Source organism: Cygnus atratus, chromosome 1, assembly GCF_013377495.2.
Source record: "Cygnus atratus isolate AKBS03 ecotype Queensland, Australia chromosome 1, CAtr_DNAZoo_HiC_assembly, whole genome shotgun sequence".
Lineage (NCBI taxonomy): Eukaryota > Metazoa > Chordata > Aves > Anseriformes > Anatidae > Cygnus > Cygnus atratus.
In genome coordinates this window covers 92,715,545-92,743,537 of record NC_066362.1, presented here as the reverse complement: position 1 = coordinate 92,743,537, position 27,993 = coordinate 92,715,545, and the positions used below count along the sequence as shown (strand labels likewise).

The window sequence follows — 27,993 nt, the reverse complement described above, 5'->3', positions numbered from 1 at the left end:
CATGGCAGCAGCGGATGGGGTCGGGGGCGCCGGGGGAAGGAGGGGCGGCGGCGGGGCGGGCCGAGGGACAGGGGACGGGGATAGGGGACAGGGACAGGGGGCAGGCCGCCGCCTCCTCCTCATGGCCCGGCGGGAGCCGCCGGGGCCGCGGTGAGGGCCTGCGGCCGCGGGGCCGCTGTGGGGAAGAGAAACTCCGGCGGGGGGGAAGCCGGGCGGCCTGAGGAGGAAGAGGAGGAGGGAGGAAGAAGAGAAGGAGGAAGAGGAGGAGGAGGGCTGCCGGTGCTGGGTTTCTGTCTGGTCGGCGGAAGGTTCTTCCTGGCGGGGCAGCCGGGGCAGGGACTGCCGCTCCTCCGAGGGATGCGATCCGCAGGAGAAGGTATGCTCCGGGGGATGTTCGGCTCTGGGGGAAAATACAGCTTAATTACAGCGCTGCTGGCGGCAATACCGCCTGCTTGTTTGCTTCCCCCGTCCCCGGGTCGGGGGCTTCACGGAGGGGTTGGGGTTGGTGCCGTTGTGTGGCTTTCTCCTCTGCTGGAGCTGGTGCAGGGAGCTGCAGCACTGCCCGGCTCCGGCGAGTGGTGTGCGGTGACCTCTGCGTGGCTGCTGCTGCTGCTGCTGCTGCTTCTGCTGCTGGGGCAAGGCTCAGCTCGAAAAACGCTCCCGATGGGGTCTTCGATGGCCATCGCCAGAATTAGTGGCTTTTCTTAGGGATCTTCACGGCAGGTCTTTGAAGCTGCTGTGCTAATGTGTGCTATACTGATCTTATTTGTTTAGGGAAGTATTGGGATGTAGACCTGACAGCATTTAATGACTTTATTTTTAAAGGCAATTCGGTAACTGCATCAGAGAACTTGAAAACCGGTCATAAAAATGTCATTGGGCTTGTGTTTGTTTCCAACCTTGGACAAAGTGATGCATGTCATCACTTGAAGTGGAGCAAAGCTGACAGAAGTAGTACTTAAAAAGCAGAAAATTCAAAATTATAGGTCTGAAGTGAGAAGCTTTTTTTTTTTTACCTTAAAAAAATCCATGGTTTATTGCATAAAAAGAAAATTAATTTTACCGTTAATAAGTCTTAACTGCATGTTATTTTGTCTCACTGGAAGTACATCATCAACATATAAGACTTTACTGAAAAAAAAAACCTCTGTGTACATATATGTATAGTATGTATATATATATGTATATGCATATGTATATGGTGTTTCTTTTCTTTTCTTTTTCTCTTTGTTGTTTACAAGGATATTTTCTGCCTCCTAGGTGGATGGATCCAGAAAGCACTCCAAGGATAGGATAAGAATTTAAGGCTTTTTGTCATATTTGTGCACTTCTATTATATAAAACATGAACTAGATCTATTATTCATGGCTGATGGAACTGAAAGTATGCTAAGGCCTTTGCTAAAAAAAGCTCTAAAACCATGTAACTGCTTGTTTTGGAAAATATGACGTTTACAGAAATATGAAATTTTTGAGCGAAATTTTTTTTTTTCAGCAAGACAGCTCTAGTCTCTCATACATGAAACACGTATGAGCAGGGGAAGAGCATCTTCAGTTACAGGCTTGGCAAGCTGGTGAAGAAGAGCTTTAAAATACAGTTGCAAGGGGAGGGGAACCACAATCCACCCAACTCAGATTGGTTCAATTCCAGAAATAGATGCCCAGAGCCAGGAAAGGGATCAGCAGGAGAGCACCTGAAGAACAGCACAAAGGAATTCCAGACGCTTAATCCAACCAAGCAGTTTAATTAGGAGCCCAACTTAAGTGCATCTGCCCAAATTCATGCAACGTGGGAAATATTCAAGAGGAACTGGAAGACTTAGATAAGTCTCAGGGCTATGACATGACTGGCCTCAGTGCAATGTGGTAGGATGACTCACGTGCCTGGAGTGCTGTAGTAGATGGTTACAGGCTCTTCAGGAGAGAGAAGCAGGGAAGGAGAGGAGGTGGGGTAGCCCTGTATGTTAGGGAATGCCTCGACTGTGTGGAGCTGGGTGATGGTGATGAAAGGGATGAGCCTCTCTGGTTAAGAGTCAGGATAATGGCCCATAAGGCTGATATTATGTTGTGAGTCTTGTAGACTGACCAACCAGGATGAAGAGGTAGATAAAATATTCTACAAACAACTAGAAGTCTCATGATCACTAGCTCTTGTTCTTATGAGGGGCTTCAACTTCCTAGATGTCTGCCAGAAATACAGCAAAGAGGAAACAGAGATTGTTGTAGTGTGCGGAGAATAGCTTCTTTATGCAGGTGGTGAGGGAGCCATTGAGGGAAGGTGCCCCGCTTGACCTGTTGTTTGCAAACAGGCGAGGACTTGTGGATGATGTGATGGTTGGAGGGTGCCTTGGGCACAGCAATCACAGAGTGATAGAGTTTTTAATCCTTGATGAAGTACACAAGGTGATGAGCAGAACTGCTACCTTGGATTTCCATTGGGCAGACTTTGACCTATTTAGAGACCTGTTTGACAGAGTCCTTTGGGAGTGGTTTTGAAAGGTAGAGTCTGGTAATGCTGGACTTCCTCAAAAAATGAAATCTTAAAGGTGCAGGAGCAGGCTGTCCCGATGCACTGAAAGTGGAGCAGCCTGGCTGACCAGAGAGCTTCTTCTGGAGCTCGGGAAGAAAAAGAGAGTTTATGAACTCTGGAAGAAGAAGCAGGCTACTCAGGACTCTAGAGCTGTTGTCAAGCTGTGCAGGGGAAAAAGAAGAGAAAAAGCTCAACTAGAACTCAATTTGGCTAGTGTAGCGGAAGACAATGAAAAAGGCTTTTATAAATACATCAGCAGTGAAAGGAGGCTTAAGGAGAATCTCTGTCCATTACTGGGTGTGTAGGGAAATCTAGTGATGAAAGATGAGGGTAAGGCTGAGGTACCCGATACCTTTTTTACCTCAGTCTTTATTAGTAAGGCCAACTGTTCTCAAGATACCCAGCCTGATGAGTTGGTGATGGGGAGTGAGATGATGCCCCTGTAGTGTAATGGGAAACTGTAAGTGGCCTCCTACATGTTCTGAACATCGATAAATCTATGGGGTCAGATGGCATCTGGCCAAGGGTACTGAAGAAATGGGCGTAAGTGCTCTCCAAGACAATTTCAATGATTTACCAGCAACTCTGGCTGACCGAAGAGGTTCCAGTTGACTGGAGGTCAGCAAATGTGATTCCCTTCTATGAGAAGAGCAGGAAGGAAGATGCAGGGAATTACAGGTCTGTCAGTCTGACCTCAGTACCAGGGAAGGTCATGGAGCAGGTCATCTTGATTGCCATCACATGGCACATATGGGACATTCAAGTGATCAGGAGCAGCCATCATGGGTTTATGAAGGACAAATCTTGCCTGACTAACTTGATCTCCTTCTATGATAAGATGACCTGCTTAGTAGATGAGGGAAAGGCTGTGGATGTTGTTTAAATGGATTTTAGTGAAGTGTGTGACCCTCTCTCCCACAGTATTCTGGAGAAACTGGCTGCTCGTGGTTTGGACAGGTATACAATTTGCTGGGTGGAGAACTGGCTGGAAGGCCAGAGGGGGTGGTCATGCATTGCAACAGGCTGCCCAGGGAGGTGGGGGAGTCCCCGTCCCTGGAGGTATTCAAGAGAATTATGGATATGGTATAAGGGATACGGCTTAGTGATGACTTGTCAAGGTGATGGTTGGACTTGATGATCTTGAAGGTCTTTTCCAACCTAGATGACTCTCTGATTCTATTTATGATGTTTGGTGGTTATGATTGATCCAGGCAATATTTGGATGGAGTAACAAAAATATGTGGGAGTAGTCTACATGGCCTTTCTAGGTGCATGAAATGACATAACTAATAACTCACAAAGTCTCTGGCTTTTCAGTGATTTGAAGAGCATTCTCAGCAACAAAATCTGAAATTACCTTTTTCCGTGTTATATTTGCTTCTGTTCCTCAAATGGTCATATGTGGCCTTAAATTAGCACTTCAATTTATTTAAGTGCATTCATCATCAGTTATTGTTTAAAACCCTCGTTGATATTTTATGCAAGCTTAATACTTTACATTAGCACAGAACTGTTCCAACAAATCTGCATTTTTGTTGCATTTTGTCAGTTTGATACTTTCATTTTAATGGGTGTCTTGCTCTTTTGATGCTTGTTCATTAGTCAGAGATGCAATCTCTGTAATTCTCAGCAAAGCAACTGCAGTTATAATCCATATAACCCTCATAAAGCAATTTCATATATGGTCTCTTTTGAGACTGTCCTGGTTATCCAGTAATATATTTCAGTTTTCTACTCTCTGCTCATCTAGTGAATGATTTAATTAGCTAATTTTGGTATTTAGTATATCGATACATTTAATTTAAATTTATGCAACATTATTCATATAGTCTTAATAAATACTATAGCTTTTCAGTTAAACTATTTGTAGAAAGTTATATGAAGTTTATCTAATCATTTGATTATGTTGTTGCGCTCAGTGGATGTTAGCATGAGTAACGCTGTGTTGAGAATATTGGATTTAAAGGGACTGCTCTCTCCTTGCCATCTCTTGTGTGTTTCCAAGTTCAGACCTTCTCCTTCTGCAAGAATGGAGCCCTTTTTTGCTTGCAGAATGACTACCTTAAGATTGTCACTTTTAAAAAGAAGCAAGATAAAAGATTCAAACTTAAGAAGCATTAAGCTGTGAAAGTGGTTTATCAACAGTTGCTAAGTCTGTGGTTCTGTAACAGACCACCTATCAACCAACATCAAGAAAACATTAAATTTCATGAAAGTTAAATTTTATAAAAGCATGGCTATTATTATATTTTGTGAAAACAATCTTGTGTTCTTCTAGAAGTCTTTTGTTTTTGTTTTTACCATTAGAGCTGCACAAGAGTACAGGATGTAAAAGGGATGATTAAAAAAAATCAGAGAGGATAGTCTAATGTTAGAGAAGATTTCTGAAGTTTTCATTCAATTTTAGTGTATCCAGCTGTGGTAGATATCTTCTTTTGAACTGTTAGGTGTTACAGCTATTTTCTTCTCTCTCCCCAGCAGGAAATTAGAGAAAATACCTTTTATCTTGCTTATCCAGACTTGCTTCACAACTCAGTCCTTAATAACAACTTCTTGGGATCTCCAGTCAGGTAAATGTGGGGGTGCCTAAAACCTTAAGTTTTTGCTAAAAGTCTTGGGCTCACAATGGCTGGATGGTCACAGTGTGGTTGCCAGAAAGAAATCTCGCACTCTTTTGATGTTTCTCTGTCAAATGCAGATGAGATTGGCTGTATAATGTTTTGCCTTGATATGCTCAAGAGAGTTAGTACTGTTCAGATTGCCACAAATGTGTTTTGAATTACCAAATCTTTTGTAGCACTTTTTGCACTGCGAAGTTCCACCATTTACATGTTTTTGGTGTTAAATGCTACGTCTGGCAATATTTTTGGCACTTAATATAATTTTTGCAAATGTGCTTGCAGGAATGAAGTGGAAGTCACCTGAACTCACTTGTGCACTACTGAGACGCAATGACATTCATGTTTGTGGTGAATGGAAATCATGGCAGCGTCTAACATGGGAGGGAGAGACATGAGTGGACAATGTGGCGTGACTCGTTCAGACTGCAAATCTTCTGCCTGCTTATGGCAGTACTGGCTGTGGTGGTGCTGGTCCATAACTTTCTTCAGTTAGAGGTAAGTGGAGACTGTTTCTTCTGCAAAGGGCTTGAACAACGTTATTCCTTTCTGCCTGTAACATTGGAGTTGTGACTTCTAGTCTTCTGCAGACTTGAAGTTTGGTTCCCTTAGTTTCTCCTGGCATGTATGTGCTCCAGACCCATAGCCATCTTAGGCGTTCTCAACTGATCTCTTCGGTTTAATTCTGGTACTAGGTGTCCAAAAACCAGACATAGTGTTCCACATATGGCTTCACCAAGATTGAGCTGAGGGGAATTATCACTTCCCTTGATTCACTGGTTATGGCCTTGTTAACTCATCGTCACAAGGCTAAGCTGTTGACACTTGGTCAATTTACTGTCCACCAGAACCCCTAGGTTGTTTTCTACAGAGTCGTTTGCTAGCTAGCTAGTTGATCTCCCGCCTGTACTGATGCAACTTCTCTTAGCTTTTTCCTTTTTTCCTCTGCAGCATCTGACTTGCATATTTATGTGTTTGACTTATCACTTCAGTGCAGGCGTACTTTCAGGCTGCATTAATCAGTAATCATGTATTCCTCTTGCAAAGTCTTTTTCTTCCTGGCTAGTGATGCCCAGATAAAGTAATGCAAAAGAGAGGCTCTAAAAATCCTTTCTCTTCAGCCCCCTCCCCCCACCCCAAATATAGTTAGATTGGAAGAGGTTCAGATAAAGACAAGAAAGATGTCTGAGAGATCTGAAATCATGTGTGGCACGAGGACAATAACTAAAGAATGAATGTTTGTTGCCTTTTCTGGTACTAGTGGAGACATGAAATTAAAATCTGCCAGATAAAATAATGCCAGATTCAGAGGAAGCAGTAGTGTTTTTTCCCACATAGAATGAAAAGCTGCAGAAGTCCTTGTAGTAAGACTGGATAGCTGATTAAAAACATATATTCAAAAAGTCTGGATGAGTTTGCAGAAAAAAATCTATTAAGAGTTATTAAGTGTAAAGATGTCGACCCTGGTGAAGAAGTCCTTAAATCATACAGAGCTAGATGATGGATAAGTCTTCAGAGGAAGTATCACAACATGTTTGATCTTTTTTTTTACCCACATACTTGCTGTTGGAAACTACTGGAAGACAAGGTAATACATTTGAGGGACCTTTAGTCTGAGTTAGTGTGGCCATTTTTGTATAGTGTAGAAGGCAGCTGTTCTTTTGTTGTCTCTTGCTGTTTTTCTATTTTATTTCATCGAGGCTGTTGGATGAAGAACAGCTTTGATATTTTGAAACCTAGCCTATTTCATTGCTTTCTCTTTTAAAATTGCATTTCTTAGAGAATAGGGCTATGACAGAGCTAGGAGACTGAAAGGAAAAACACAGTAAGGGCATTCACTCTGTGCTTTTTATTGGCACTGTTCGTGATAAGTATCTACATGGCTTTGCTGACCTTTATATGTCTGATATTCCAAACTCAGTTTTGTGTTTCTGGTAAATCTTTACACTGTAACATGCAACTTTAGCCTCTTCAGTTGTCTTGACTTTTCTGAATGGACCTGATCTGTTATTTGTCTCTATCTTAGGCACAGCTTTCAGATAGGCTACTATAGGTGTCTGTGCTGACCCTTCTCAGGTAGGGATCAAAGCCAGAAAAAGTTCTAGAAAGTTTTCACAGATTAACCATAATGAAATCCAGTCAGGCTCTAGAAAGAAAGGCTTATTATTGGTTATTGTTGAGAACATGTTTGCAAATGTATCAAACATTCTTCTCTTCCCACAGATCATTGAGTTAATCTGACTAAAGCTAAATACTTGAAGGTGATTCTTGGTTAGCGCCCAACTAGCCTCCTTGCTTTTTTTTTTTTTTCCTTTAGGACTTTACTGTTTTTCATGTTAATAATCTTCCATCTTGAGTCCTTGAGTTACTAATAATAAACTGTCAACAGTCCCATGTTTGTCTGGAACCTTGCTTTTTTACCTTGTTTTTAAAAAATGAAAATAAAATCAAACTGTCCACAAAACATTTGATAAGCTACTTATTGTTTAATTTGCTTCTGGAGTATGGAGTATGGAGTCATTCCTTCCTTGGCAGCTGACCATTGTATTCTAGCACCAGAAGAAATGTATTTTTAGTTTCTTTAAATTTTTTTCTTTGCAAACACACCCATGCAGATGGAAAATGTTCAATAATTTTCTACAAAGTATCAAGTTATTGATCAAAGTATTGAGGAGCAACATCTTGGTTTTAGGTTACAAGGGTGTTTGTATTTGTGTACCAATTGCCTTGAGAGTGATAGAACTACTTCAGGGTTGGTTGTGAGCGTTCTTTTATTAAAAAATACTTAGAAAAGAGACAGTGTGTAGGAACAGGGAAGTGTCTTGCAAGAACAAATGAATGGTTGAATGTGAACGGCTGGAAGTGAACAAAAGAACTATATAACAAAGCTTTTTATTGTTACTGGTAAATGCAGATGCTGACAGGAGGTAAGTGCATCATCTTGTTCAGATTATTGCTGGAACACTTGTCTGTCAGATGGTGGCTTTTTAGGTTTGGCTTTGACATTTGGAGAAACTTAACACCCACTCAGTGCTGTGAGACAGTAAAGGCAATGAACTGATCTCATGCCTGTCTTAGAAAACATCTAGGGATAAAGTACGTGGTAAAAATACATAAAATAAGATGACTGGCCTTTCAGTAAATGGGGTTTGTTCGGTTTCAAATATTGTCTGCTGTGTTACTTAAGATTCTCTATTGGATACACTTGAACTACTTTTTAAACTGCCATGCCTGTTATCTGAGAATCTCCTGTGATGTTTCCTGCTCTGATGTTAATACTGGCACACACAGGTTTATGGCAATCGCTCCTGATGTACTAGGCCAAACCAACAGTTATGGCTGATGGAGGATATAGGACTTTGAAATATAGATGGAGTTATACCTTTTCAGCAGCAATTGAAATATTCACAGAATCACAGAATCACAGAATCGTCTAGGTTGGAAGAGACCTCCAAGATCACCTAGTCCAACCTCTGTCCTAACACGGACAAGATCTCCACTAAATCATATCACTAAGGACTACATCTAAACGTCTTTTAAAGACCTCCAGGGATGACGACTCAACCACTTCCCTGGGCAGTCCATTCCAATGCCTAACAACCCTTTCAGTAAAGAAGTTCTTCCTAATATCTAACCTAAACCTCCCCTGGCGCAACTTTAGCCCATTCCCCCTCGTCCTGTCACCAGGCACGTGGGAGAATAGACCAACCCCCACCTCTCTACAGCCTCTTTTAAGGTACCTATAGAGAGCGATGAGGTCTCCCCTGAGCCTCCTCTTTTCCAGGCTAAACAACCCCAGCTCCCTCAGCCGCTCCTTGTAAGACTTGTTCTCCAGACCCCACACCAGCCTTGTCGCCCTTCTCTGGAGTCTCTCGAGCACCTCCATGTCCTTCTTGTAGCGAGGGGCCCAAAACTGAACACAGTACTCGAGGTGCAGCCTCACCAGAGCCGAGTACAGGGGGACAATCACTTCCCTAGACCTGCTGGCCACACTGCTTCTTATACAAGCCAGGATGCTGTTGGCCTTCTTGGCCACCTGAGCACACTGCTGGCTCATATTCAGCTGCCTATCAACCAGTACTCCCAGGTCCCTCTCGGCCAGGCAGCTTTCCAACCACTCATCTCCCATCCTGTAGCGCTGCTTGGTGTTGTTGCGCCCCAGATGCAGGACCCGGCACTTGGCCTTGTTGAACTTCATACAGTTGACCTCAGCCCATCGGTCCAGCCTATCCAGATCCTCCTGCAGAGCCTTCCTTCCCTCGAGCAGATCGACACACGCGCCTAACTTGGTGTCATCTGCAAACTTACTGAGGGTGCACTCGATCCCCTCATCCAGGTCATCGATAAAGATATTAAAGAGGACCGGCCCCAGCACTGAGCCCTGGGGGACTCCACTAGTAACCGGCCTCCAACTGGATTTGACTCCATTCACCACAACTCTTTGGGCCCGGCCATCCAACCAGTTTTTAACCCAACGAAGCGTACGCCAGTCCAAGCCGCGAGCAGCCAGTTTCTTGAGTAGAATGTTGTGGGAAACGGTGTCAAAAGCCTTACTGAAGTCAAGGTAGATCACATCCACAGCCTTTCCCTCATCCACCAAGCGTGTCACTTTGTCATAGAAGGAGATCAGGTTCGTCAAGCAGGACCTACCTTTCATAAACCCATGCTGACTGGGCCTGATCGCCTGGTTGCCCTGCAAGTGCCGCGTGATGACATTCAAGATAATCTGCTCCATGAGCTTTCCTGGCACTGAGGTCAAACTAACAGGCCTGTAGTTCCCCGGGTCTGCCCTCCGACCCTTCTTGTAGATGGGCGTCACATTTGCTAGCTGCCAGTCGACTGGGACCTCCCCTGATAGCCAGGACTGCCGATAAATGATGGAAAGCAGCTTGGCCAGCTCCTCCGCCAGTTCGCTCAGTACCCTCGGGTGGATCCCATCCGGCCCCATCGACTTGCGTACATCCAAGTGCTGTAGCAGGTTGCCAACCATTTCCTCGTGGATAGTGAGGGCCACATCCTGTTCCCCATCCCCTTCCACCAGCTCAGGGTACTGGGTATCCAGAGAACAACTGGTCTTACCACTAAAGACTGAGGCAAAGAAGGCATTGAGTACCTCAGCCTTTTCTTCATCTTTTGTAATTAAGTTTCCCCCCGCATCCAGTAAAGGATGGAGATTCTCCTTAGTCCTCCTTTTTGCGTGGATGTATTTGTAAAAACTTTTTTTGTTATCTTTAACGGCAGTAGCCAGGTTGAGCTCCAGATGAGCTTTGGCCTTTCTAATTCTGTCCCTGCACAGCCTCGCAACATCCTTATAGTCCTCTTGAGTAGCCCGCCCTCTTTTCCAAAGATTATAAACCCTCTTTTTTCTCCTAACCTCAAGCCACAACTCTCTGTTCAGCCAGGCCGGTCTAGTTCCGCGCCGGCTCGTCTTTGGGCACGTGGGGACAGACCGCTCCTGAGCCATTAAGATTTCCTTCTTGAAGAGTGCCCAGCCTTCCTGGACTCCTCTGCCCTTCAGAACCTCCTCCCAAGGGACTCTTGCCAACCAGTGTCCTGAACAGCTCAAAGTCAGCCCTCCAGAAGTCCAAGACAGCGGTTTTACTGGTCCCCTTCCTGACTTCACCAAGAATAGAGAACTGAACCATTTCGTGGTCACTCTGCCCAAGACAGCTCTCGACCACCACATCTCCCACCAGTCCGTCACTGTTTGTGAACAGAAGGTCTAGCGGGGCACCTCCTCTGGTAGGTTCTCTAACCAGCTGCATCAGGAAGCTATCTTCCACGCTCTCCAGAAACCTCCTAGACTGCTTTCTCTGGGCTGTGTTGTGCTTGCAGGATATGTCTGGGAAGTTGAAGTCCCCCATGAGAACAAGCGCTGACGATTTCGCGGCTTCTGCCAGCTGCCTGTAGAACTCCTCATCTATCTCCTCATCCTGGTTCAGTGGTCTATAACAGACCCCCACCAGGATGCTTGCCTTGTTGGCCTTCCCTCTGATCCTAACCCATAGAGACTCAACCTTATCATTCCCAGCCTCAAGTTCCTCAACATCAAAACACTCTCTAATATAGAGAGCCACACCACCACCCCTTCTGTGCTGCCTGTCCCTTCTGAAGAGCCTATAGCCAGGCATTGCAGCACTCCAGTCATGAGAGTGGTCCCACCACGTTTCCGTGATGGCAACCAAGTCATTCATCTCTTTCTTCTTTTTTTAATCAGCCACCTACGTTCTTGCACTTAACAAGGACAAGTGTTCATTGCAGGTCTAAACAAGTCCCCAGTAACTGTTCTAGAATATGATAAAAATCATAGAGTTGTTTGACTTGGAAGATCAAGATACTTTAAAGATCATCTACTCCAACTCCCCTGCCATGAGCAGAGGCAACATGGCAGGGACATATCTCTGAGAGTGTGATTGTCAGGCTGGGCTTATACATTATACTTAGTTTTTGCTTAGTTGGCAGCAAGAATGCTAAAAGTTGAATAGTTGAGGTGAAAATTTCATTAGCTCTTCTGAAAATGCAGCTTCCTTTTTCTCCTGCTTATGGCATATCTTTGTGTGCCAGGAACAGCTTGTGGATTTGTTTGTGCTTAATTAAAGTGTAATCTATTCTGTCCTGCCTGTTTACTCAGTAGACATCCATTAAATTACTCTGTGATTACATTTGCGTTCTGGTTAACTTTAGAATGCAGCAAATAAACAGATGTTAGGAACTGCACTCAAGACATTCTGAATGGAGTATATATGAAAATAAAGCAGGGCAAGTGTTATTCACTATGGAGATTGCATTAAAAAGTTAAAGAGTCTATATAAGATAAAGGAAGAAGACTCCTGAGAAATCTTGAGCAATGCTTTTTATCTGTCCTACCGCAAGAAATATGATTGTGTTTTTACTGCTGATTAGAGTAGAGAGCCCACAGTTCGGCATGGCAGGCTTCTGACTGGACTCAGTATCACTTCTTATCACGCAGGAGTCAGAGAGCTTTGTAAATGCCAATGAAAGAGGGGATAGGGAATCGAGTGGGGGTAAACTGAGCTATCAATCCACTTCAGGGCAAGCCATGCCTATCCATAGAGAAAGGAAAGTTTGAGTTCTTGTTTGGAAATGAGCCTGAGAAGCACTTCCGAAAGGAAGATGGTTTGCAAAGCTTTTCTGTTCCAGTCAAGGATCTTCAGTATATGAATTGACTCTGAAGCTCTCGCAGCCTTCACTGGAAAAGTGAATCTCTGTAATATCTTCTCCTGTGAATACTGTTCATGGTATAGCATACTTTCATACATTAGCTTATAATTCTGCAATAATACAGTCTTGTTTGGGCTTGGAAGAGAACTGTAAAGATGAACAAGGATGTTACAGAAAAAATGGTCCTTCAGGATATGGAAAAGGTTTGAATTCACCTTTGTGAAGAGGGTGTGGTGTGGGTTGTTTGTTTTTCTTTGCCTCCCTTCCTCTGAAGACTGACTGAGGAAGTATTTGTGGTGTGGTCAATTCTGCTTTACCATAACCTGGAGATGCTTGAGTTGAGGTGACAGTGCTTGTCTAGGACCTCAGCTGCCTAAAAGTGAGGAGCTTTGGCCTGGTGCTGTGATAGAAAGTCTGTGTAGGTAGACTGTTTGAGAAACATTGAACTATATTCTCTGCTTTGTTTTGTGACTGTGTGAGTTAGCTCAGTGTTCTCTGCACTATTTTCTACTGAAAAATTTAGATATGCCCTTGGAGAGACTTCAGAAAGGCTAGCTAGGTCATAAACAACATCTTGCAAATCTTGGACAGAAAGAATAGGTTAAAAAGTATGAATAAATTTATAGAAAGCTAAAATGGTGATAGGTCTGTTTTTTAAGGCTTTCTTAGATAGCTGTGTCTCTGCTGTTCATTTGGAAGCATATATATATATATATACATCTTTTCCATCCCTTCCCACTCCCACCTCTTGAAGAACCAGCTTAGAATATTTAAACTTTCTCCTGAGAGTGTACACTGAACCCAAGAGTTGTGCAGACATACCTATTCTCCTCCCACATCCCTCTTTTGCTGACTCAGACATACTTACCAGCCTGTTGGATGCGTTTAAATATATGCTTATTTTTTAAAAATCTTTCCATGTAGTATTATCTATGCCATGTATACGCTGAACAAAAGAAAGGAAGACAATGAGAAGGTATCCAAAGACAGAAACTTGGCTTAATTCAAGAATGCACGTAGGCGAGATTTAAAGTTGATCTGTCTTTGAGATTTATTCTCAGCTTTGCCTGCAATTTACTGGGTTAGTAAAAGTAACATGCAGAGATGTTTGTATTTGTGTATGGTTCTATTATAAACCATGATTAAAACCAAACCAACAAAACAAACAAGAAAAACACAAAAAATCCACACCGTGTGTATCCATGGGTACTTGTTAATTTATCTTTTATAGCTAAACATAAATAAAATATAACAATTTACAATTTCATGTTTAGTTGTTAATGTGGAAATCAAACAAACTTCTCTGTATCTGTCCTACATCACAATGTACTCAATATCCTCTTACTCTAAGCTGGTCAAAACCAACTTCCTATGTAAGTGGCTTCAAAAGCCTGTTAGTTTGTTCCTTGTTAGGTTTGCCTTTCCTCTATTAAAAAAAAAAAAAAACCAAACATTTGAACAACACAGAGATTCAATTATTTTGTTTTGATACGTCAGTATAATAAATATACTAGGGGGAGCTACTCAGTACGTACATGTACTCTAGGTGATACTTGATATGGATTAAGAAAGGTTTGTAACAATGAAGAGGTTTAATATAAGTGCTGGGGATTTGAGTATGTTACTGAGCAGTAAGTTATGGAGGAAGGGAACAGAAAAGACTAGGATATGGGTAAGTACAATCAGCTTTTAAAACTTTGCAAATAGTGCAATTTTAAAAAAAAACTTTGAAGTCTAAACTAGCATAATCTCTGATGTCATATGAATGATACTTTGTATAGTTTTCATCTTTGCTTGAAGAAAGATCTGTCATATTTTGTTTCTATGTGAAATACGAGTATGGATAACTTCTATTACATATACCCGATAATTAAATACTTACTAACTGCTGATTTTGTGTATATTCAAGGTGTAAGTTTAGCTAACTAGATGAGAAGCGGTGTGAATGTGACCGGAGAAATGACCACAGCTGCTACATGCAGCAGGCTTCCCTTGACAGCATGACCAAAGGGTGCATTAAATTAATTTGCAGTATAATATCTCAAAGAAAGCCTATTTCCTTGCATTATATTGGGCAGCTATTAGACCTCATTGTGCTCATTGTGGTTTAACCCTGCTAGGTAGCTAAGCACCCTGCAGCTGCTTGCTCACTTCCTCATCCCCAGTGGGATGGAGAAGAGAATCGGAAGGGCAAAAGATTAATTAAAAGAAGAACAAACAACAACCAGCTTGTGGGTTAAGATAAAGGTAATTTAAAGTTGTTTTTTTTTTTTTTTTTTTTTTTTTTGCCACCAATGTGTTTTTAAAAGTGTGGTGCAAAATGTAATTGCTTTCTACCAGCTGACTGATGCGCAGCCAGTCCCCTGAGCAGCAGCAGCCCTGGCAAACTTCTTTCCCCACCTCCAGTTTTTACTGCTGAGCGCAATCCCATGTGGTATGGGGTATCCCTCTGATCAGCTGGGGGTCAGCAGTCCTGGATGTGTCCCCTCACAGCTTCTTTGGCACACCCAGCCTACTTGCTAGCAGGCAGCTTGAGAAACAGAGAAGACCTTAACTATGTAGTGCTGCTCAGCAACAACTGAAACATTGGTGTGTTGTCACCGCTATTTTCATCACAAATCTAAACCATAGCACTATATGAGCTACTATGAAGAAAACTAACTCTATACCAGGCAAAACCAGCATAGTGCTTTATGACTAAAACATTATTACAGTAAGAAAATTAAATTTGAGTTATTTAACTGTTTAATCATATGATCTTCCATATTTTTTTCACAGTGCTGATATTTACAGAATACACTAGTAGCAACAATACTACCCAAGAAATACTCAGTATGCTTTCTATAAAAGCCTCTTTGCTAGAGAAGGATAAAATTATCTTTGAGTAACCACAGATCACACAACTGTTTCTTTAGAAATTCACGGTCAAGTTAATAGATTTGTGTGTTCTAGTAAAGCTGCTTCATTTGGTCAGCTTCAAAAATGTGTAAAACAAACTCCAATTCTGAGGGTCATGCCTTGAGAAAACGTCTGTTATTCACAGTGTTTTATTTAATAGAACAGTTTCAGGTATTCTTTTCCCTTCCCAGCACCTGGATGACGACACAGTTTCAGGATCAAATTGGATAACAGAAAACAATGACCAGCCTTCTCTATCACAGACAACTAAAATTACCAAGAAGCCTTATTGTGGTTATGAGCAGCAGACTTTGTCCAAAAGAGAACAAGTGGAACAGGAATCATTGCTTGCTGCAATACAATGGCCAAAACCCCCCGATGACAAAATTGCTTTTTTACAAAGCACTGATCCGGTACATAGCGATTTTGTGATTGTGAAGCCTAGGGGGTTCTTCAAGGTGGGTGATCAGCTAGAGGTGCTTGTTCGCATGAAGGATTTCCAAGGAAAACCCAAGCAATATGGTGGAGACTATCTACAGGCACGAATCCACTCTCCTCTGCTGAAAGCTGGAGCAACAGGAAGGATTGTAGATTGCCATAATGGCCTTTACAAAGTCTTTTTTACTTTGCTTTGGCCAGGAGAGGTCAAAGTATCTGTGACACTTGTCCATCCAAGTGAAGCGATCCAAGTACTCCTGCGTTTAAGAGAAGAAAGGCCTGACAGGGTCTATTTCAAAAGCTCATTCAAGTCTGGGAGGTATTCAGAAACTACTGAGTGTAACGTATGCTTGCCTGGAGATCTTCCAGTCTGTAACTTCACAGATCTATACACGGGTGAGCCATGGTTCTGTTACAAGCCACGAAAACTCTCTTGTGCCAGCCGAATCAGCCATGCCAAGGGTGGATATCAAAAAGGTCTTTTGACACACGAGGAAAGCCTTTTTTTCCAAAGGTATGTATGTTACTGACTTTATAGGTATGCAGTCAAGTATTTGTTTTTTTCAAGACAAACTTTAGGTTATTGGACAAATATGATAGATTGCCAGCCTTAGAGGAGGAGTGTGCCTGAAGGAGCAGGTGTTTGATGTGAGTAGTTTAATATTCTCTTCCCCTCCATCCAGCCATGCAAGAGTACAGTAATGTTAAACTAAAGAAACTTGAGTGTAGCCCTCTCTCTACACTTTGCGTTCAGTCCTGGGCACACCTGCTAAATTTCACATGAGTATGCTGTCTAAATCTGGTGGTGGTTTTGGGGACTGTTTCCTTATATTTGTTTCCACACCTATGCTTGAAATACTGATAACAATGCTTTAAGATTTATTTTTGGCAGAGTCTGGACTACCTAAAAAAGGTCCAGGCTTTAAGCTTATTTTTGCACAAAATATCAATTGTTTTTATCCTCAGCAAAGGACATCCTTAATGTAATGCAACATAACATTCAGTACAACTTCCAAGTGTTACGCATAACTCTAAGTCTGTCATGAAGAAAACACCTGGCAGAACAAACTGCTGAGCAATAGGTTTGTAAGTCAGTGGAAATGACTTGTGCATGTTATGTAAGGTATCAAATTAGGTTAATTTCAGTCATCTCTTTCCTCTGGATTCTGATTTTTTTTAAAATATCTTTAGTGCATGGGTACACATGAGGCAACTACTTTGGCCTATGCCCTCAGCTGAGATTAGACAGCTACTGTGCTGCGTCAGAATTGTAGTTGTAGGCTACTGCGTTGCTCTCCAAAAAAGGTGGGGAAGTGAAGTGTTTCGTCAGTATGTCAACTTGAGGCTTGGATTGGGAAAGACTTTAGGGGAGCAGCTCTATATTGTTGAATTAGGGGAGGGACAGGGCTGTTCCTTATCAAGTCTGTAAGTGGATCTTTTGGCTTGCTGTGGCTCAGACATATCACCTGTAAAATACGGCTGATATTTATATTGATTGGTGATGCTTACAAATGGGAATGTGACATTTCCTTAGCTTGTTTTTGTTTTGTTCAGCTCTGAGATTCTTGACTGAAATGGCTTATAGAAATTCCAAATAGTTTATTTCTGAAATGGAGAAAAATATCAGAAGAGAGTTCTCTGTAAAACAGAATCAAAAGATAAAACAGGAGCTTAGCATTAAAACTCTGTCTTTGTCACAGTAGTTGTACAGTAGGGATACGGATGCAACACAAAATCATCAGAATTCTTTGATGTCCACAAAGAAGCACTGAAGCACTTCTGATGGCTTTTGGTCTTTAGGGGGATGAGCTTTGTCTCCATGTTCAGCAAATTGCAGTGCTGCTGGAAGACCTTGCTGGAGATGTCTGAAGTGGGTTGGATGTTGACTGGTACTACTGTTATCCCCAGAGGCAGGTCACACCACTGGTAGCGCAGCCTAGAGCTAAAATTGCAGGTGGTGATTGTGCTGGACTGCCACAAGCTCCGCTACGTGCTGTGGGATTGCGGAGGCTCAAAGTGGTAGCCGCCTTGACTTCAGGTATTTACTGTGGTAAGCAGCTACAGAGATCGGGCAGAGCTGGGAGCTGCTTTTGCAGCACACCCTCGCAAGTGGTTTGCCTCCGGGCAGTGGTACACACACCACAAGCTGGGAACTTCCCGTCCTTGTGGTTAATCCCTCAAAGCATATAACATACTTCTAATAGCTTGATAGCTTTATCTAGGTTTGTACCAGTGAAAATGTGCATGAGATTTGTGTCCTAGTGCTCTTAAATCTTGAATGCTGCCTCAGAACAGTGGCAGTGGTCTTAAAGAAATTGATACATAATGAATTCAGCTATATGGAGTAAACTTAAATACAAAAAAATCTTATTGTGAGCCCTGTGTGCTTATTCGAAGTGGATTAAGAAAAAGTGATGGTGATACTAACTTCAAATTTTACAGCCTAATAATATTATTATTTTATTTTTCATTCAAGTGATGTGAATATCAAAAGGCCGATACTCTCCAGTGGACCTGATGCAGTGATTGTGAAGCCTAGAGCATTTACAGGTAAAGTGAATTTTATAAGGTTCTTGTTTCTAATTGATAATTAAACCTATAATTAAATCTATAAAAAGAACTAGAAGCATGAGTAGTAATGGATTTCTTTGTTTTCATAGCATGGAATGGAAATATACTTTAAAATTTGTGTGTTGAAGATTAAAATTTTTGGGTGCTACTGTAAGGTAAGCTCGGGGCTAACAGCAAATTTGTCTAAAATTACGTACATAAGTGCATAAGTGTGATTTTTAGAAAAAATAAAAAGCAAAAAGAAAAGCAGTTTTCTGTTCTTTTGTCAAATGTGCCTTTTCTGGCATTTACTGAGAGGGAAAATGTCTTAAAGTAGCTACTCTCCAAACACTCTGGTTAATCTAGCAAAACTGGCTATGAGGTGTTTCCTGTTTACTTTTCTTCGTTGAGAACTTAATGTAATAGATTTTAGACAATTTGCATTTAATTATTACTATCGCTTTTGTCACCGCAGGTTTTCATACCCTAAAGCTGTGGAACAGAACCTCAGTTTTCTGTATGGTGTGTAAACACAGAACAAAAGCACAGTCTATGCTAAGCTAAAGGATTTGTCTCATTCATATTCATATGTATGCTTTTTATGCCTTTAAAAACTCTGCATAAAATGTGATACGCAGAGAATTACTTCGTAATTGGAAGCTTTTCAGATGTTTTTCAATAAGGCTGTAGGAGATTTTAAAGGTAGAGTTCATGACTTGAGCAATCAAGTCTTAAAAGAAAGCAGCCTACAGCATTTCTTGATTTTAGTTCTGCTGTTCACTTAAAAATAAATAAAAAATCTGCTGTTAGGCCAGCAGTATTTCCCCCCTTCTTTCTCCAGACTCTTTAGATGAGATGGCTTTTGTTGTTTAATTTTATGTTTTCTCTGAGAAACTGCTGCACATTTGAAAGTTGATTATGTTACCCTTCTTGTAGGATACAGATGATCAAAGCCTGTCTGTGTTTCCTGAGGGTTAATGATGGGTTAGAAAGGGTAGATAGGAGCGGCACAATATTCCTCAGGGAAATTCCTCCTAACAGGAACAGTCTCTGAACAAGTCAATTCAATAAACTGGAATAAATATTGCAGGTGTATGACTGTTAGGATTGATGCATACTTAAATTACTCATTTTGTTGTTTTTGCACATACATTTCTGTTTGGGGGTGAATGTAGATCGAGTTTATTTTTAAAATTTCATTCTTCTGAAATATCAGCTTCTGTCCCTATTCTTGGTTTGTAACTATTCAGTTCAGAGCTTTTACCCTCCTCCATAAAATCCCAAAGTAATGTCTCTTTGAATTCTGGAGCAAAACTGGTGTGATACTGAACACAGATTTCAAATGTCAGAGTTAGGTTTACTGTGATTTTACAGGTTCTTCTAATATCTTATTTTATGTATTTTTTGTATGCCTAATTTTAAAATTAATTAAAAAGGTAAAATAAAATGCAAAATGTTTACACCAAAACTTAAGAAGCAAAAGAATTGAAGTTGTGAATTTGCATAATGAATTCATCTTTAATTACGTGACCATATGATGGGGTTGGTTTTTTCTTTTTTTTTTTTTTTTTCCTTTGTACGATTCTTATTTCATGCAGATTAGATGAGTCAACATTATTAGTTGGTTGCTTTTGTGTTTTTTTTTTGCTTTCTTCATCAGCACTGTTGCCTTATTTGCTACATATTATTTAAGAAATTATCCAAAGATAAGATTTTAGAACCACAGAATGGTTTGGGTTGGAAGGAGCCTCAAAAATCACCTCATTTCAACCCCCTGCCATGGGCAGGAACACCTCCCACCAGCCCAGGTTGGCCAAAGTCCCATCCAACCTGGCCTTGAACACCTCCAGAGATGGGGCATCCACAGCTTCTCTGGGCAGCCTGTGCCAGTGCCTCACCACCCTCTGAGTGAAGAATTTCTTCCTTATATCTAATGTAAATCTCCCCTCTTTTCATTTAAAGCCATTTCCCCTTGTCCTATCATGACACTCCCTGACAAAAGAGTCCCTCCCCAGCTTTCCTGCAGGCCCCCTTTAGGCACTGGCAGGCCATTATAGGGTCTCCCTGGAGCCTTCTCTTCTCCAGGCTGAACAACCCCAACTCCCTCAGCCTGTCTTCATAGGAGAGGAGCTCCAGCCCTCTGAGCATCCTCTGATCCCCTCTGATCGTCATTTTCTAACTGAAAATGTTACCACAGAAAAAATGCGGTAATCAAGACTATAGTCTTTGTGTTATACAAACACAGCGGTTTGCTTTTTACGGTGTCCCTGTAAGGTTTAAGGAGGCTAGCGTCTACTGTAAGACACAGAATTTTGCATAGAAACAGCAAGGCCCAAAAATTACAATTAGGGATGGGTGTTCAAAGATGCCTGTGGCCTGATTTATTTATTCATTAATTTTGTTTTGTTTGGATTTAGAGTGTGTAAATAGTTTGGCTGCACCTGTGTTATAATGAAGCATCTACCAGAAGATGTCTCTGGGCGCTGGAACTCCCCTGCCAGTCCTCTACATAGTTACAGTGGTCCCTGGCATGATTTTGGCCACGTTGACATGTGTATTCCCAAACAGCTGCAAGCTGTGACAGGCCAGGGGCTTTTCTTAGCCAGGTAATCTCCATGCCAAGGTGTGGAAAAGTGTTTTAACAGATGGAAGTGGCTGTTGCATGCTGCTGGTTTTGGTGCCAGAGAGCAGCTCCGTGCTTGCTCAGTTCACTGCCATAGAAAACTTCTCTGTTCAGGCAGTGGCTTTGGGTTTCTCTGTGTGCCACTGTGAGTCAGCACATTCCCAGGCCCTTAGGTATTAGAACAGATGTGTGGTAAAGGAGGAACCTGTACTTAATCACCTCAAGAAAGTTCGATGTGCTTGTATCGCACTGGATACTTAGAAAAATATGGCCAATTTTGACTGACGTAACAATGAGATTGCAGCTTCTCTTCCTGTAACCTCTGGCCCTTGATTGCAGCATGTTGTCCAACTTCTGCAAGGTGAGCAGGAGTCCTGTAGAACAGATTTTCCCTGGTGTAGTCTAATTGCTGTTTAGAGGGCAACCTATCCCAGGCACCGAAAGAGGAAGGGGCTACACAGCAGAGAGAAAGTACAAAACCCCTGGAATTAAACATTAACATAATTTATACATTCAAAGGGCTTATTAAATTATTGTCGATAACTGTAATTCTGGCATTTCCTAGTTTTGGAGTCTTTATGATTCAGATTTCATTCTTACAGCATGTGTGGTTGGGGCAGGCGTAGTGTCAGTGTGGGGGCTATTCAGTAGAAGGATTTATTTATTTTAAGCAAATATGAGTGGTATCAAGTTGCCCCCTGCATGTTTTCACCTTGGAGTTGGTGTCTGGTGCTGCAGTGGGAGAGGCTGCTCCTGTAGAGCAGTGTCAGTAATGCACAGCAGCTGCTCATCCTCTTTGGTCGGCAGGCTGGCCACTAGAGGGGAGAAGTGCACTTTGGCGCAGAGGATTGCAGATGTTTGTTGGCAGCTTGTTTGTTGGAAGCAGATGTTTGAGGAATAGTGGGGCTTCTGAGTTCTGGGATCCTGTCCAGACTGGAAGAATCATGTACTCTGCTGATCTTTCTACCGATATTCCCCTAAACCTTTTGCATGCATCCAAGTTCAAGCATTTCTGTCCGAATTTGAAAAATGTCAGATACTTATTTTTTTATTTTATTTTTTTTAAATCACCATCAAAAATATAGTTAAACTATAAGTGGTCAAGCATCAGTAGGTTTCGCTGCAGAAATAGTGGGGAAAATATTTTGGCTTACAGGAATGTGTTGCGTTGAGCTTTTTGATGTTGTATATCAGTACTTCGCTTTCAACCGTATATATAGCCATGACAGTTATGGAGGCTTTGTTTGTTGTATGTTAATTTCAGAGAAATTTTCTCCTACAGATTCAAGCAGTATGGACGGAGCTGAAGATCCCACAGTTTCCCCTTCTGGTTATTACTATGAAGATCACTGGAGGCCAAGAACACACTGGATCCATCATTTTAACAAGTCAGATGATATAAGCAAGTGCTTACAAGGGAAAGTAATCCACTTGTTTGGAGACTCTACAATAAGGCAGTGGTTTGAATATCTGACATCAGTTGTTCCAGGTTATTTTTTTTTTATTTGATTTTGTCCCTAAAGACCTTTGCAAAGCTTTATTTCTTGCATCTCAGACACAGTTGATCTTATTAAATGATAATGAAAAATCAAAAGGAAGAGGGAAGGCAAAACATGGTCAGAAGTGCTGACAGAAAGTCAGTCATATGTTTGAGCAAACATTGGAAATTTGTAGGCCTTTGGGAAAAAGAGCCCCAAGTTATCTGTAAAGTTGTCTATAAAATGTTTCACCAGTTACGGACATTACTGCTCTTGTGAGTTAATATGTGGCCATGAAGGGGCACAACAAAACTCATGTAGGGTGCTTGTATAAGGCTTTGCAGGAGCCCATAACTTAAGTAATTTTGGAATGAAGTGAAGTAACAGAATGACTTCAGGAAGCAAGTGACTTCCGTTACTGTTGATTGGTTTTTAGCTCTTCCTTCCGTTTCCCTTGTTTTAAGTTTTCCTTAAATAACAGAATTTCAGTAGCCAAGTAAGTATTCCTCTTTCACCACCCCAAAGTAGTTCAATCGTGTTGAAATGCAGACTTTGAGACTCCTTAATGTCGACCAGTTGAATTCTTCTTTAAATTTAATGGAGTCTTGAGGTTGCCAGAAAGGTTGCCAAGAACTCTGGATCCATAGGGCAGTGGTGACTGAAGGTGTCTATTTAGAAATTTCCTTTTTTACAGGAGAGAAACAGTTTGGGAAAGCTGAAAAAAACATTGGCAGCCTTTTGAAAGTATAGTGTGCTGTCCTGCAGATTTCAATACTGATAAACTCCACTTTGGAATACACTTACAATGCTCATCTTCAGTTTCATTTTAGAGTTCTTAGAATTAAGTACTCACTTGTCTACTGCTACTGTTGCCCTGTGATCCTAGTTTCTTGTTGGTTGTTTTATCTCTTATGCCATCTTTTGCTAATGTTTGCTCTTGGGTTTTCAGATCTAGTGGAATTTAATCTGGGGAGCCCTAAGAACGTGGGCCCTTTTATGTCCGTGGACCTGAAGCACAATATCCTACTGAAATTCCGCTGCCACGGGCCACCCATTCGCTTTACAACTGTCTTTAGCAGTGAACTGCGCTACATTGCCAACGAGCTGAATGGCATCGTAGGTGGGAGAAACACTGTGATAGCCATAACTATATGGTCCCACTTCAGCACTTTCCCTGTGGAAGTGTACATTCGGCGGCTGAGGAACATTCGGAGGTCAGTCATTCAACTTCTGGATCGCAGCCCCAAGACTTTAATCATCATCAGAACCGCAAATGTTCAGGAGCTCGGGCCAGAAGTAAGCCTCTTTAACAGTGACTGGTATTCTCTTCAGCTTGATTCTGTCATGAGGAAAATGTTCTCAGGAATTGCTGTGCACTTTGTGGATGCTTGGGAGATGTCTCTGGCTCATTACTTGCCACATAACTTGCACCCAAAAGAAGTAATTGTTAGGAATCAAATAGATGCATTTCTATCTTATGTGTGCCCTCTGCAAACTTAGCACAAATAGGTATCCTATGTCACGTTTTGCAGCGGCTGAAGTAAAGCTGGTCTTTGTCAGAGCTATCGAGTTTTTGCTGGATGGTGTGGAAGAGCTCTGGTTACTGTATTTGCGTGCGGTAAGAGTGGCTGGCCGTAACTCTGGTAGCTCTGAAGGATGGTAGAGAAGAGCTGAGTGTTCAGGCCGTATCTTCCTGTAAGGCTGATTCTCTTCAGCCTTACCCTTTCTATCTCAGATTATTGCAGAGCACCTTAAATTAAATTGACAAGATTTGATAGGGAACTGTGTGGGTTATTAGCTTTACTAGTTGTCTGCACTGTATGCTTAATCTGTACAACACGGAATCTGTTGCATGGGCCTCGCTGCTCAGAACTGCCTGGAACCTGGGGAATTAGATTTTGGGATCGGTCTTTCCCAGTGTTCCACAGTTTTGAGGGGCATCCCCTGCAGTCCTCTGTCAGCCAGAGAAGCACAATGTCTGTTCTCATTTTGAAGTCCTAATTAGAAATACGAAGGGGGTGTTCTAAAGCCACTAATATCAGTCAAGGAAGCACAATCAAAATGTCTGTAGTATTAAGCCATTAATAATGGACTGAAATTCAATAGAGCACACTAGTTAGGCACCCTTGGTGTTTACAGATAGCTGCTAAATAATGCAAGTAGACAATATTTTGGTTTGGTTTCCTGTACTACTGAATCTCTTCTGAGCTTTGATACACTGTCTACTTCTTGATTTATCCGTGACAGAGAAATGTGTGTGTTATGATCTCAGTGAAGACACTGTCTCAGGCAATTTCTGCAAGTTATGTTAAAATTGCAGGCTTGCCTACTTGAAGCTTGAGACATTTCCTAATGAAAATGATTCCCTTCCCTGTTAGATAAACATATTCCATTATGCTCCTGCAAAGCTGAGCTTCTGTTACGTGCTTTTGTACATACAGATGTCCATTGCGCTTGTATGGAAAAGCCAAGTTACTTGAATGCACTTGATGATGTTTCGCAAATGGGTGACAGTGTAAGCCTGGCACACACTAGTATCATGGCCGAGCGATGACGTCCTCCTTTCGTTCTTCTGTTTGACCATTTTATCACTTCATCAGCTTCACTGCTGCCAGTATAAAGAGTGGAAAAAAAGAAATCCCACCCAAAAGCCAAACACACACGGGATTGCCCTTCATACAGATGCTTGGTAAATGTTTACTTTTTTTTGCCAGTGTGAAAGCAGGTGGCTCTTGGGCCTCTCACAGCGATGTTTGCTGCTGCTAATTTGACTGAACTTGTCTACAGCTGTAATCAGTAACACTTTGTTTTAGTGTTTTGATTAAATTCAGCCCCCAAATTATGTTGTAGAGGTGTGTTCGGTGTTGTCTTATTTCTGGTCCCAGTCAAGCCAAAGGAGGGCTTTCTCAGTGGCTTTACTGAGAGATATGTCAAGACACGTGGAGTGTTTCTCAAGAAATTCGTAACACTTAAAGAGAATATGGCAGTTGATTCTTTGTGAGCAAACTGTGAAGATGAAAATTAATAAATGGGTTGGTTGCACATAGTGCAGTAATTGAAATAATCTTCATATCAGAAGTGTTTTACTCTGCCAGGTTTGGTGCTATGTGTAGGAAGATTGTGCTGTTATTGCTGGAACATGAAGAGAGCTAATGCTACTAGCTAGAGGAACAGTGTTTTGATGTTTCGTTCATTTTAAAGGACAACTGAGGACTGTTTTAAAACCAAATGTAAATGCTTTTAGCATGTAAAAGTCAGTAGCATCCATATATAAACTTAAATTTTTTTAAATGTTTAAAAATGACCGGAGGAGTTGCATATGCCAAAAATGCATTTATTCTTAGCTTTTCAGATCAGAATTAAGGCAGTCCAATTTGCCAGTTACTACTGACAGCTGTCTCACATAGTATCTGCCCATGTATTAGCTTTAGGTAAGTGTTTCTTACTTTAATATGTTAATGGCAATTTATCCGCTGCTAAAAGGAGACCATACCAATTCAGGTCTGGGAAGGTAAGCCACCACAATGCAAAATGACCTTTCATCTTTGCTAGGTGTGTTTTTTAAAATGGGTAGAGTATAAGGCTTTCATCCTGAATAACAAATCTATCCAAATAATGTTAAAATAATGTTAATGAAAATAGGACTGCAAACTTTTACTTTGAAGGATACTACTTAATTTGTGGACTAACCATTTGGTTTTCCTCAAAAAGCCATATTATGTGTGAAAGTGTTGTGGCAACATGTTTCTTCTCTGAATGTTTTAGTGCTCACTGCTGCTCTTCAACAGCAACTTTTCATCACTGTTAGCTATCAAAAAGAGAAAAAAAAAATGAATCTCTTCAAATGCTATGAAAACTGAAAGAAAGAGAACTGGATTGCTGTTAGCAAATATCTAATCACAGTCTGATAGAACCTCTACCTTTTAGATTAATTAGATTAAATTAATATTTTTTTTAATAACAGATTAACTTATAGGTCATGAACCTGAGGGAAATTGCCAGTTAATTCTTTGGGCTCTGGAGTAGACAGGGAGAAGAAAGGGAGAAACCGAGGAGTGAGTAATGTTAAAAGATGAAGACTGGGAACACACTGCTTCTGTCATTCAGTTGAACTGGAAGCTTGTTTTCATTTGTATACTCCTTTTGCTACCCATTGCACCAGTTGTATATGTATTGTGTGTAGAAACATAATCAGAAGCAATAAAATATTTTTAAATCATTTTCTTGAAACCTTTAAACTTCTAAATGGATTTTAATGAGGACTTAAGAGATTGGTTATTTTTTCAAGTTACTTAATAGGATACAGGACTGGAATGGAATTTCTCTGTTGTCAGTTAAGTATTTTAATTTACATGAAAAAAATTTATTTCATGAGACTTTCAAAACCCTGTTCTCCTTTCCATTCTCTTCAGTCGAAGGGAACAAACTGTATTAATTTTGATATTTTCATTCCGATCCTGAGCCATTTGATTATTAACCTTTTAAAATGGAGGGTTTTTTTGTTATTTATTTAATTATTCCATATGCAACTCAAATACTGGTGGAAAAGGCCTTGTATTTTAATGATGTTTATCAGAAGACTTCCGAGAAATTTATAAAATAAGCATTCTCTATTTTACAGATTAGACAGATACCCAGTGATTTTCTGGTATTGGTAGTTTGAGAATCTTGTTTTTCATATATCATGTTAGGCAGATTTCATGATTCCAGAAGTTCAGTGAAAATGTTATTCGAGTTCTTGATAAAAGAGAATAAAAAGCAGTAGCTGCCATTGCTTTTTTCAATTTCAATTGCTTCTAGTTTCTTCTGCTACACAACATTATTGTACATCTTATTTAAGATTCAAATTAGCATTCTTCATTATTCTTACTTGTTAAAGGTAAGCATTTCAAAAACAGGAACTTTCCTTACTAGAAGGGTCTGTATGGCTTTTTATGTACTACAGATGATGCTTCCATACATATGTTACAAAAGCAAAGATTTGAAGTTGTCTTCTGGGAAAAGTAAGAGTATTGGGTTTTTTTGCATTGTTTTTTGTTGCAGAAGTGTGAGTGCAAACATCTTTCCACTCAAGTAAAAGCAAAAAAATGCCTGTCACAAAATGCGTATTTAATTTATAAAGCTCTTGTTCAGGTCACTTCTTCCTGCTTAGTTTACACTCATATTTAGACTGTTTGGAAGGCTCTTCTTATCTCTTGGAAGCAGTGCAGGGCTCTGTATATTAGGAAAATAACTTGTTTTCAAAGTTTTTTTATTCCATTATACGTATATTATTGAAATGCTTACAATGCAGAGAAGGCTGTAATGTATTTTATTTCCTGATGTGAAAGCAATTTTTCAGAAAAGCAATTCAAATAGCCAAAAAGCTCAAAGAATAAAAAGTTCCTAGTAAAGACAGCAAGTTTGTGCACTAAAATTGTTTTATCTGATTTAGCATCAGTTTATCTTGTTTGCCCAAACCCCACATTAACTTTCCTTTCTGTTTTTATAGCTGCTCTAGAAGTGTGTCATATTTCCCTTAGTTTTACCTATTACATTTTGTGTTGCATGTTGGTTAGAAGTTTTATACAGTGGTTTATAGATTAAAATCACTTGAAATGCTTGTGTTTTTTTTTTTTTCTGATGATGTATATTTGGAGGGGATTGATCTGCGCAAGTGACACAAGCCTGGCATGAG

The 27,993-nt window shown here is 41.0% G+C and overlaps 1 protein-coding gene across 7 annotated transcripts; it reads left to right on the top strand.

Annotated features, from left to right (window-relative positions):
* The first annotated feature begins 63 nt into the window (after positions 1 to 63).
* Positions 64 to 27,916, top strand: NXPE3 (neurexophilin and PC-esterase domain family member 3). 7 transcript variants are annotated; one of them, XM_035540393.2, is made up of 9 exons: positions 64 to 376; positions 5,008 to 5,099; positions 5,433 to 5,645; positions 15,419 to 16,179; positions 18,142 to 18,215; positions 22,121 to 22,327; positions 23,266 to 23,612; positions 25,661 to 25,747; positions 26,281 to 27,916. In XM_035540393.2, the coding sequence occupies exons 3-8, from the start codon at positions 5,553 to 5,555 to the stop codon at positions 25,721 to 25,723; spliced, it is 1,545 nt and encodes a 514-aa protein (XP_035396286.1). In that variant the 5' UTR covers positions 64 to 376; positions 5,008 to 5,099; positions 5,433 to 5,552; the 3' UTR covers positions 25,724 to 25,747; positions 26,281 to 27,916. The 7 variants fall into 7 exon arrangements, with proteins under 7 accessions (XP_035396286.1, XP_035396283.1, XP_035396287.1 ...); XM_035540395.2 differs by lacking the exons at positions 25,661 to 25,747; positions 26,281 to 27,916 and adding an exon at positions 24,758 to 25,162 and having other exon boundaries at positions 117 to 376; positions 5,011 to 5,099; XM_035540396.2 differs by lacking the exons at positions 25,661 to 25,747; positions 26,281 to 27,916 and adding an exon at positions 24,758 to 25,162 and having other exon boundaries at positions 117 to 376.
* The last annotated feature ends 77 nt before the right edge of the window (positions 27,917 to 27,993 follow it).

Coding starts and splice junctions, on each gene's coding strand:
- NXPE3 (XM_035540390.2), top strand. CDS start 5,553: ATGTGGCGTGACTCGTTCAGACTGCAAATCTTCTGCCTGCTTATGGCA. Junction 16,180..18,141: donor GAAAGCCTTTTTTTCCAAAG/GTATGTATGTTA, acceptor TTTTCATTCAAG/TGATGTGAATATCAAAAGGC. Junction 22,328..23,265: donor TCTGACATCAGTTGTTCCAG/GTTATTTTTTTT, acceptor TTGGGTTTTCAG/ATCTAGTGGAATTTAATCTG.